Below are 11,071 nucleotides of genomic sequence, written 5' to 3'. Positions count from 1 at the left end.
ATTATTTATTTATTATAGCAAGGTGAAGATATGATGTTCCAATGTGACAACCTTGTAAAATTTACAAAATAAATACATTTAAATACATTTATACTTTTTTCTGGTGTATATTTTCTTCTCTGGCTCATAGAAAATGTAATGAAGTTTATGCATTAAAAAAAATACATATTTCCTTAGTTGTCCAAGTTTCTTGATTATAGTAGATGTCAATTATTTTTAATTGACTGTAGTTTTAACGCAAACTGCACATTTTAAATAGTTTGAAACCATCATCTAATACTTCAAGCCGAGTAATCTCGCGAGATTTGACGTCACTCCCCTGCGCAGACAGCGGAGATCAGCTGACCTGTCAAACACAAAACGCAGTCTGGGTTTGTTTTGGTTTTTCCTTTTTTTTCTAAACCGCACGCTGAGCTACAGACATGGCAGCCAAAATGGAGCTTGCTCCTCTCAGACCATGGGATGACTTCTTTCCCGGAGCGGACCGGTTCTCCAAACCAGAGTTCGGGGATTTAACCAAGTGGAACAACAAAGTGATCAGCAATTTGATGTACTACCAGACGAATTATTTTGTTGTCGCTTTGATGGTTTTCCTCATTGTGGGGTAAGTCCTAGCTGCGGTCCAAAGCTAAAAGCTAGCATCTGTTACACTTTTCCCACACACGCCCATCCGGAGTATGTGGACTATTGCTTTTGCTGTATTGTATTGTAAGGAAACATAAATATACGTAAACATTCAGTAACAGTGATCATTTAGGGATTTGTTTTTACTGTCGTGTACTAATGCTTTATTTTGTGAACTACCCACCAGATTTTATATAAAGATAAACCTTAGTGATATAGATGGTCAGTATTGATTTTACGTGGCTTTTTTCTTAATAGTTTGATTTGGTCAAACATGTATTGGAAATTATGAAGTTTCTACACTATCCTGGGTTTTACAGCCATACCATGAACATTAAATTGTTGCCATGGGCACAGTTGTGGTGTTTGCAAAAATAGACAAAGGGAAGTCTCCACCCTGGCTTATTAAAATGTGTTGCTCTGCATGTTTCCATGTCCAGGTTCCTGAATCCCTTTGGCATGTTTCTGGGTGGTGCCGTGGTGTCTCTGGTCTTCGCTGGTTCCGTGTGGGCCGGGGAAAACAAGCCCACAATCAAGAACTTCAAGAGGAAGTATCCCACTCTGTTTGTGATTGGCGTTATGGCCACAAGTTACTTTGTGCTGTCGCTGTTTGGAGGTGTCATGGTCTTCATCTTTGGAATCACTTTTCCTTTGCTGTGTGAGTATCATTGTGTCATGTGATCTTTAACTTTCAAAATCAGAAAGTAGGGGGAAAATTTGTCATTAGTGTTTGGCAAGGCTGCTCCATGCTTTAACGTGATATTGTTAAAATATGCTCTGCTTCACCCACCTGTTGCTGCACACTGCCAGTCAGCTGACTGAGAGAAGGCTACTACACATTGCTCTCCCTTATACGAAAGACAAAATTTTATGTTTGGAAATACGGTGGCAAGATGAAAAAACCCCCAGACAATCTCATTAATTAAATTAATTTTTAAAGGATTAAAGGAAGACCACCTTTTACTCTTATTAAGGTAATGCTGTATATCACAGTATGTAAACAATTTTTTAAATAGATGTGTAACGTCATACAGTTCCTTTTACTTCAAAGAGAAGCGCCATATTTATACAATTTAACCTTTAGATTATTGAAACTGTAATAATACTATCTATAGCATTTGTCCATTTTTTTTTTACTTTGATTTCAGAAAAATCAATTATATTGAGCGAACAACTTCTAAATTTGGCAGTACTTTTAAAGTTCTTATTGCAAAGAATAATGCTCTGAGGAGCATTATTCAACAACACCAAAGTGTTGTTGTAGGGTTTTTTGAGTAATACTGCTGGTACAATAAGCTGATAAGAGCTGCTTTATTAGACAGACTACCTGCATGGATGGTGCCTGCAGTCAGCTACTTAACAGATGTGCCGCTTGTACCTTGCCAAGTGGTTTTTAAACCTTGCTGAGTGATGGGAGGAATGACTGGCCCATGCCAGGTCTTGCCTTTTACATTTTTTTTCTCATTTTCTTCATGTGTTTTTCTTTTTTAGCCCACGGTACATAATCTACTCTCATGACTAGGTATAAAGGCAGTGGCAGAAAGAAAGCTCAACAAGGTGAACTTTCTCTCCATGCTCAGGCATTTAGTGACCGTCAGCACAGGGAGTTCATCATTAGAGCAAATGTTGCAACTCTGTCGCTGTGGTAAAAATACGAAGCTGTTTGATTACATCCCAGGAGATCCACCCACTGCCTGTGTTGACAGGTTGCTAGGGCTTGTTGGTTTGGACTGAACCACATTTACCGGCTGATGTCACGCATTCAGCATCTGCCTGTCATGGAAATCAAATCATACGGCTTTATGCTTAGCTGCTGCTGTGAATACCACAAATGGTTGTTGTTGTAGGGGTTTTTTTTTTCCTCACCACAAACTATTTACTCCTTGTTGTACTAAAACATATAAATTTTTCCTTCCATAAAAATGCCTCGCTCCTTGTTTCTGCTTTTTAGTGATCCTGATCCATGCATCTCTGAGGCAGCGCAACATGAAGAACAGGCTGGAGAACAAGATCGAAGACGTCGGGCTGAAGAAGACCCCGATGGGCATGATCATGGATCTCCTCGACCAGCAGGAGGAGAAGATTAACAAGATCCAGGATTTTATTGAGAATAAACTGCAGTAATGCTCGCGCCAGCCGAGTGCCAAAGACAGCAAGCGTACAGAAGGGTGTGAAGTGGTATAAAGGGTATAAAGTGGTTACAATGTTTCAATATTTTTCCTTGCACATGTAAAATTACTGATACTTGCATTTCCACATTTTATTATTTTTAGTTTTAGATTTTATGTGTTGGTGTTAGCCGTCACAATATAAACTGGAATGTTGTGTTAGCAGGAAGTTGAGTCATTGTGCCCTACCTAGGGTTTGATAGTCCAAAGTGCAGACATCTCCAAAATCTACTCCTTGTATTGATATGTACTTCATTGTATATGATGATTATTTATTTTAGCTAAGTTATGTGAAAGAGCTCATCAAAAATAAGTAGAGATGCTAAAATGTGTTGTAAAAATCATTTTTCTCTGTTTGCTACTTCACAATAAGCAAGTTTAATCTGAATTTGTAAACCCATATCATGCCAATTACAGAGGCCCTCAAACGTGTACAGTTTGGTAAAGCCAGGTTTTTGCTAGATAACATTATTAGAAATGATTTTAACATTGGAACATTTTACAGATTTTATGCAACAAATATCCTGCAAAGTTCAACTTTAAAAAAAAAAACTAAACAAATGTTTGCATTCTAAAAATGTTACATGTGACATGATTTATCAGAAGTATAATTTAGGACAGCAGCAATAGAAAACCCTTTGTAGCATATACTGAGGTGCTGTGGAGAAACATAAAGGAAAAGAGCGATGTTACAGACATTGATATGCATTTCTAAATTAAACTTGTAAAAGGAAATTGTTCAGAGAAGCCATTTAAAAGTCAGCAAATTCTGTTTGTGTTTTCGTATGTGATAAAAATCTGTATTTTCACACGTCTAAGGAGGAGGAGAGGAAAACAGAATCAGTTAAGCTCCAGATCCACCTAAAATGTCCTATAGCCTAGTTGGAGAATATATGGTCCACAATTCACATTCACTCTTACGAATGCGCATGTGTTTAATCTGATTTAAACATTTAAAGTCAAGATTTTAAAATGCTTCATCATAGAACAATCTTCTAAATCACAAAGCTCTGGAATTAAGAGGAGTGTGTGCACTTTTGAGAGCCACTAGATGAAGCCAAACCCCATTCATCTGCTGGATGGATGTAAGAGCTTAAATATACTGATCTGAGACCAGTTTGTTGATTTGGAAAATTAGCTTTTGTTGCCTGAAAAAAATTACAGGTGTGTTGACTTATTATTATTATTATTATTATTATCTATTTGCATACAGTTCCTGGCCAAATCGCCTAAACTGAGTATATACCCTCTAACAGCAGCTATGCAATACCAAAAACGAATGGCGAGTGCATCTTAAATGTATTAATATAAAGTCAGTATGTTCAAGCCTATTTATTCCAGTGCAGTTTTGTTAAAATAAAAGCATGCCCAAATCTTCAAATGGCAGCAACACCTGACTGAATATATGACGGCAGACATCTTGTTCTGTTTTAACTTTTTGGTCAAATTAAGCCTGTACCTGTAGTACGTATCTGTATATACCGCTTATGCTGACAACTAACATTTATTGTTTTGCTGTTTGTGAATGCACACTGGCTGAAAGCTAATGCATGTCTACAGATGGAACATGGGAAAATTTTGGATGTGTTATAGATGTTACTAGACACTATGTAACATTTCTAGATGACTATATTTCCTTATTTTAAAAGATGTTCATGAAAATTGTTGGCACCTGAAAAAAAAGACACATTTGTTCTCTGTAAGTTTAACTTCATTTGCACAATCATGGTGTGGATATGAAGCTATTTAAAAAGGATTTTGTTCTTGGTTCTTACATTTTCTGTATATGAAAGCAAATCATTATTAAAATAAACATATAATCATTTAAAGATTTACTTTTTGTTTGAAAGAAATTTGGTGTTTAGTGTTAGTGTGTTTTACAGACAAATATGATTGTTTTTTATATCTAGAGTCATTGTCAGAAAGTTAAAATACAATTACAAAACTAGAGCAATCTATTGAGAAAATAAAGATTGCGTTATTTATTTAAAGTGGTCTTTAAGTAAATAATACATTTAGCAACTAGATGAAGTTTTTTTTTATATCACGAATGAATTGCATTTTTAAAATCATGTTGGAAAGGCTCCTTGCACACAAAATAAATTAGACACAAATTATTCTTTCAGTGAACAATTTTTATTTTTAAGAAATTAGAACATTTTAAAAGTGTAAATTAATAAACTGTACTTTGTTTCTTTTAACATTGCATTTTTATTTAGAGTTCTAAGAACTAAAACACATTTATGAAGCAAAAACATGCACAGCCCTGCACGTTTCATGCAGAGCTGTGCATGAAACGTGACCAAAATGAGTAACATACTCTACAGCGAGAAAACAGCTGAGGCCGAGTCAGATGAGACTCGTTTCACTTGATTCCAGGGCTTTTGGGAGTGGCACCTGCAAGCAACAACACAAGAAAAAAACAATAGGTTCTCTGTATTTTCAGTAAATAAAGTTAGATTTATGCTTAAATAGGATAGTCTTGATTTTGGTGTTAGTTCAGTTTTCTCTCGTTTTCGATAGACATCATGTTGCCATGAGTTTGGAGAAAAGTGCCAAAATCCTCACTCAAATAACCAGTTAGACCAGTTCAATCTTTTTAACTTGTTTTAATGAATAAAACTCAAACTGAAAATTATCTTGCCAGTACAATATAAAGCAATATTAGCCGATAACGTGCAACCTTACTCAAGAGATCATTGGTAACGTTCTCTGATTTATCTGCTAAACAATGAGGGTGTCACTAAATTATGCTGCCTGAGGTTGCTGGTTATATCAGCGCTGTCTTTGTTGTAGCTGAAAAAAAATATTGATGCTACCAGCATCAGCAAATATAATTTGTCATAATAACAAACTCAACAGTCTTCAGAGTTTTCGACTGCTCTGAAGATTTCTAGATTTTTCTAACTCACTACTCTGCTTACAAGAGGTAAGGAAACTAATATATTGACTTTAGAGAACCTCACTTCAACTTATATACATCAGCCTTTAAAAAGTGTAGAAACTGGATCTGATCATATTGTAAAGTCCCCTTATATTACTTTTTTTGGGCATTGGCTCTGTATAAAAAAATTGACAAAATGAATCTATTTTGCCACTACAACATGCTCTTGCATTTCACTTTTTCTATAATAATATTCCTTGGGTACTCACGGATTTGAGATATGCCACATTGCTCTGTTTGATCTCACTGAGGAGCTGATCACGAGGTGTGAGGTCAACTTTAGGAGGTACTCGTCTGCGAGGGATGGGTTTCAAAGTCTTTATCACATCATTGAGGTTGGCCTTTTCTTCTGCCATCTCTCTATCTCCTCTATCTTTTACTTTGGGAGTCTTTCTTAGTTGGAAACTTGGTTTTTCTGATCTCCGGTCTTCTCTTGGGTCCAAGTCCAGGAAGGGATCACGTTTCTTGGGAGTTCTCTTTAACTGAATGTCTTTTAACAGGTTTGATGGCTCTGCGCTGGGTTGTTTGGGAATGCTGTTGCGCTTCAGACTCTTCTTTGGCTCTGGCTGCTCACTCTGATGCTGTGTTTGGGCTATGCTGCTCCGTTCTGGCATGGGTGGGACAAGGCCATGCTGCTGTAGGAGCTCAAGTGGTGGTATGTAGCCCAACATCTGCAGTAAACCGGTAGGCAGATTGAGACTGTTCTCGTACATCTGCATCATTTCCCTCTGCTCCTTGACCTGCTGCTGCCTTTGCTCCTCCTTCCTCAGCTGCCTCTGACGGTCGAGATTCCTGGTCAAGATGTTGGTCACCACCATCCTGGGGCCGGGCAGCTCAAAGTGGTAGCCTATCTTCAGGAGCGTGTTGTTTGCCTTGAGCAGACGAGAGATCTCCATCTCGGCGTGGTGACCCAACATGTGCCTCTGGTTGTGAAAGCGAAGCTCTGTGAGAGTCTCGTTGAACTGGAGGCAGCGGATGATGGCAACGATCCCCTTTCCAGTTATAAAATTGGACTCAATGTTCAAAGTGGCAATGCTGCGATTTTCTCTTAACATGTTAGCCAGGCTGAATGCAATGTTTTCATCGGCGCCTGTGTTCGCTATGCTGAACGTTTTGACACGTTTGTTCTTTTTCAGGGCATTCACATAGTCTACGAGCATTTCCTTAGGAATGTTTTCTATGTTATTGAGGTTGACCTCAGTGATAGACGGATTGTTGTTACGGATTTTGTCCAGAGTTGACTCCAAGTTTGTCTCATTTCCTGAAGGACGTGATGTCATTTTGATATTATTAAGAGCCAACTTTGGGATTTTTAACTTGTTCACTTTAATTGGTTCCTTTTTTGAGAAGTTATCATTGGCTTCACTTGTATTTGGCACTTCTGGAGTCTCTTGCGGGGGTAAACAATCTTCATTTGCATTTTCCTTTTTATCTTCATTATTTACAAAGGCCACTTTGGAGTCTGGAACAGACTGGCTGTCCACTGTATTTTTTCCAGCTGTTTTTTCTATGGCACTGGGGGGATCTACATCTTTCTCTGCATTCTCAGGTTTGAGATTTAAAGCTACTTTCTCAGTGGTTTCATTGTCAACATCAGTCGCTTTGTCCTTTTCAACCTCCTCTTCATCTTCTTCAATTATTTCCTCAATGATCTCCTCTATAATTTCCACTCCATCTGGATAGTCAGTGCCATCTTCCTCAATGAATTCTTCTATCACTTCATACACCTCATATTTGACATCTGGATTTTCTTCTTTTTCCTTTTTTCCAGCTTCCTCTTGTAAGATTTTCTAAAAGTAACAAATTAGGATATTAACATTGGAGCTACTATACACCATGAGCTAAAGTAGCTTTCATAAACCTCTGAGAGTTTGAACTCTTCTTACCTCACTAGGCAGCAGACTAGCGGGCACTCTTTCCTCTTCAAGCATACGTTTTGACTCTTTCTCCCAATAGAGATAGTCAACCAGTGACCTGTGGTCAAAACTTCCTGTTGGAGATTTCTCTGTCTGGTCCTTCTGTCTTTGTCCCACTGGTACGTTTTCATCTGGGGCAATGATGACGTCCATCTCGCTCTGGAGCTCCTTGAGCTCCTCAGGTGATAGCATCGCCAAGATTGCGTCTTCATCAATCTCCTCCTCACTAAGATCCTCACCGTCTCTGTTGTCAGACATATCTTCAATGTATTGTTTCTTTCCTTCGCTGATGTTGAGAGGACAGATAATTTCTGTTCTGTCCAGAGTTGAGAACAGAGCAAAGTGGCAAGCGTCTGACTACGACCTCAGCCTGAGAGACTCTGCCTCATGTGTTGTCTAAATTTAAATGTTGTGAACTGTGGAAGATATTTAAAGAGTTAGCAGGGGAGAGAGATGCTAGCATTCTACCCAGCTGGCTCGGTCATCAGGATCTTTTGGGATGACAGCTGCTTCAAGTAAAAGGAAAGAGGAGAACTGATAGGAGCAGCTGGTCCATTAACACAGGTCCAACTGGATGGCACTGGGGGAAGACTCCACAGCAAACAGTCCCTCCTGGAATCCTCTTGAAGGCATAACCTTTGGGATACTAAGTAACAAATTATAAACCAGAGAAAATTGTTTGTTGTTGGGTTTTCTTCTCACTTTAGTTTTTAGATTGAAGAGAACTTTGGTGCTTTTAACCAAATTTTTAAAATATGTGTTACCATATATATATATATATATATAATAGTCAGTTTATCAGTTTATCATAAACTGATGTAAAAATGTGTTTCTTTGAAATGGTTTGCAGAGATAACTGCCAATGAACTTTGCTGAAGCTGATATTTGTGATATCATCCGTCTTTGCTGATGCATCATATCTATGGAGCCAGCTTCAAAATATCCTGGGTTGTCCAAGTCTATCTTCTCTTTATTTTTTATGGATCATCTTAAAATGGCACTGAAAGAAATGTAATGTTTTTTCTAGTTTTTAATTGGTGGTGAATTGTGTTGTGTTTTAGATCTCATTACTTTAAATATGCAACCCGTGTTTTGTTTTAGTGACTATATTTGCTTTTTCATTTTATTTATGTTTTTTACTTGAAACCTTTTAAGATTTTCTTGGAGGAAGAAATCTTGTATCTCAAAGCACCATCCTGGCTAAATAAGGGCAATTAGGCAAACACAACTGTCAAATAGCTTCTGCAAACAGGATAGTGAGAAACTATCTTCTAGTAGCAGTGATTTAGTACGCCTTGAGGATTTATGAAGTGATTTAAAAGTTAGTGATAAATCAAACGTTAACTCAATAGCTAGGACCCTGGAGGGATGACGTCATGCACGAAGAAGCCTCAAAGTTTAAAAGGTGCTTTTGTTGTGTTTTATTTCATGCACCAAAACTCATCATTTGTGTTTTTAATTAACACTAGAACTGATTGCGTGCAGAAGATTCAGAGACAAACCACATGACGAACTGCTGAGGCGAAAACAAGCCACACAATTAGGTGTGCTAGGAGATGGAGACTATGTAATGGAACTGGTTGCTAGGCTTGGCTTAGAGCACAAAAGAACTTCATCGGTGCTGCCCTTTTCTTGCTTATGTTCCTCCCTAGGATAAACAAGATGGGTTATTACAACTGCAAGTGCAGAGGAAGAGTGAACATCAACAAGAAAGACAAGGGTGTGCTTTTTTTCTGACCAGTTTAACAGTATCTGTTAGCTCTAAAATCCAGCTGGTTGTGCTAGCATGCTGGTAGCTAGCACGTTTTCCCCCCAGACAATGAAACAGTGGTTTTGAAGAACGATTGTCTTGTTCACAGTCTGACAGTCTGGCAATTGTGACCATGATATTCAGGATTTTTGAGTTTGCTTGTGTTTGAAGAGTGTAAAACAAATAAAGTTAAGTTATGATAAACACAGAAAGTCGATTCTGGGATACCAGCTCAGGAAAATTTGTAAAGATTTAAAAATTCAGTTCTGTTAAAATATTTTATTCATCCATCCATCCATCCATTTTCTTCCGCTTCATCCGGGGTCGGGTCGCAGGGGCAGCAGCTTCAGAAGGGAGGCCCAGACTTCCCTCTCCCCAGTCACTTCTTCCAACTCGTCCGGGGGAACCTCAAGGCGTTCCCAGGCCAGCCAAGAGACATAGTCCCTCCAGACTGGTTGGGCGTACTCACATGCACCCTCCATGACCCTGCTGAGGGTGTAGAGCTGGTCCAGTGTTCCACGACCAGGACGAAAACCACACTGCTCTTCTTGAATCCGAGGTTCGACTATCCGATGGACCCTAATCCATATTAGGTCTGAATAGACCTAACCAGGGAGGCTTAAGAGTGTGACCCCCCCTGTAATTGGAGCACACCCTCCAGTCTCCCTTTTTAAACAGGGGGACCACCACCCCAGTCCGCCAATCCAGGGGAACTGCCCCCGATGTCCATGCGATATTGCAGAGTCGCGTGAGCCAACACAACCCTACAACATCCAGAGCCGTGAGGAACTCCGGGTGGATCTCATCCACCCCCGGGTCCTGCCACCAAGGAGCTTTTTGACCACCTTGGCGATCTCGTCCCCAGAGATTGGAGAGCCCAACTCAGAGTCCCCAGGCTCAGCTTCCTCAACAGAAGGCATGTTGGTGGGATTGAGGAGGTCTTCGAAGTATTCTGCCCACCGGCCCACAATATCCCGAGTTGAGGTCAGCAGCGCACCATCCCCACTATAAACAGTGTTGATGCTGCACTGCTCCCCCCTCCTGAGACGCCGGATGGTGGACCAGAATCGCCTCGAAGCCGTACGGAAGTCTTTCTCCATGGCCTCTCCAAACTCCTCCCACGCCCAAGTTTTTGCCTCAGCGACCACCTGAGCCGCCCGCATGCCGCTTCGCCCGCCGGTACCCATCATCTGCCGGAGCCCCACAGGCCAAAAAGGCCCGATAGGACTCCTTCTTCAGCTTGACAGCATCCCTCATCGAAGGTGTCCACCAATGGGTTTGAGGGTTGCCGCCGCGACAGGCACCAACAACCTTGCGGCCGCAGCTCTGATAAGCCACCTCGGCAAAGGAGGCACAGAACATGGTCCACTCAGACTCAATGTCTCCCACCTCCCCTGGAACGTGTTCGAAGTGCTGCCGGAGATGGGAGTTAAAGCTCCGTCTCACAGGGGACTCTGCCAGACGTTCCCAGCAGACCCTCACTACACGTTTGGGCCTGCCAGGTCTGACCAGCTTCCTCCCCCACCACCGGAGCCAACTCACCACCAGGTAGTGGTCAGTGGACAGCTCCACACCTCTCTTCACCCGAGTGTCCAAGACATACGGCCGCAGATCCAATTAAACGATGACAAAATTGATCATCGAACTGCGGCCTAGGGTGTTCTGGTGC

The 11,071-nt window shown here is 40.4% G+C and overlaps 2 protein-coding genes across 2 annotated transcripts; one reads left to right on the top strand and one right to left on the bottom strand.

Annotated features, from left to right (window-relative positions):
* Window positions 1–329: 329 nt before the first annotated feature.
* Window positions 330–4,627, top strand: LOC103467664 (PRA1 family protein 3). Its single transcript, XM_008414251.3, has 3 exons — window positions 330–604; window positions 1,065–1,282; window positions 2,576–4,627. The coding sequence occupies exons 1-3, from the start codon at window positions 423–425 to the stop codon at window positions 2,746–2,748; spliced, it is 573 nt and encodes a 190-aa protein (XP_008412473.1). The 5' UTR covers window positions 330–422; the 3' UTR covers window positions 2,749–4,627.
* Window positions 4,628–4,906: 279 nt separating this feature from the next.
* Window positions 4,907–8,059, bottom strand: lmod3 (leiomodin 3 (fetal)). Its single transcript, XM_008414250.3, has 3 exons — window positions 7,623–8,059; window positions 5,946–7,526; window positions 4,907–5,189 (listed from the first exon to the last, which is right to left on the bottom strand). The coding sequence occupies exons 1-3, from the start codon at window positions 7,908–7,910 to the stop codon at window positions 5,142–5,144; spliced, it is 1,917 nt and encodes a 638-aa protein (XP_008412472.1). The 5' UTR covers window positions 7,911–8,059; the 3' UTR covers window positions 4,907–5,141.
* Window positions 8,060–11,071: the final 3,012 nt, after the last annotated feature.

Source organism: Poecilia reticulata, chromosome 7, assembly GCF_904066995.2.
Source record: "Poecilia reticulata chromosome 7, P_reticulata-male-v2, whole genome shotgun sequence".
NCBI lineage: Eukaryota > Metazoa > Chordata > Actinopteri > Cyprinodontiformes > Poeciliidae > Poecilia > Poecilia reticulata.
Note: the sequence above shows the minus strand (reverse complement) of the source record. Positions and strands in the feature narration are given on the sequence as shown.

Bases quoted from the DNA above. Each gene is read 5' to 3' on its own strand.
- LOC103467664 (XM_008414251.3), top strand. From the start codon at position 423: ATGGCAGCCAAAATGGAGCTTGCTCCTCTCAGACCATGGGATGACTTC. The intron at 605-1,064 runs GTAAGTCCTAGC...TTCCATGTCCAG, and splicing joins ATGGTTTTCCTCATTGTGGG to GTTCCTGAATCCCTTTGGCA. The intron at 1,283-2,575 runs GTGAGTATCATT...TCTGCTTTTTAG, and splicing joins AATCACTTTTCCTTTGCTGT to TGATCCTGATCCATGCATCT.
- lmod3 (XM_008414250.3), bottom strand. From the start codon at position 7,910: ATGTCTGACAACAGAGACGGTGAGGATCTTAGTGAGGAGGAGATTGAT. The intron at 7,527-7,622 runs GTAAGAAGAGTT...TGTTACTTTTAG, and splicing joins CTAGTCTGCTGCCTAGTGAG to AAAATCTTACAAGAGGAAGC. The intron at 5,190-5,945 runs GTGAGTACCCAA...TGTTGCTTGCAG, and splicing joins ATGTGGCATATCTCAAATCC to GTGCCACTCCCAAAAGCCCT.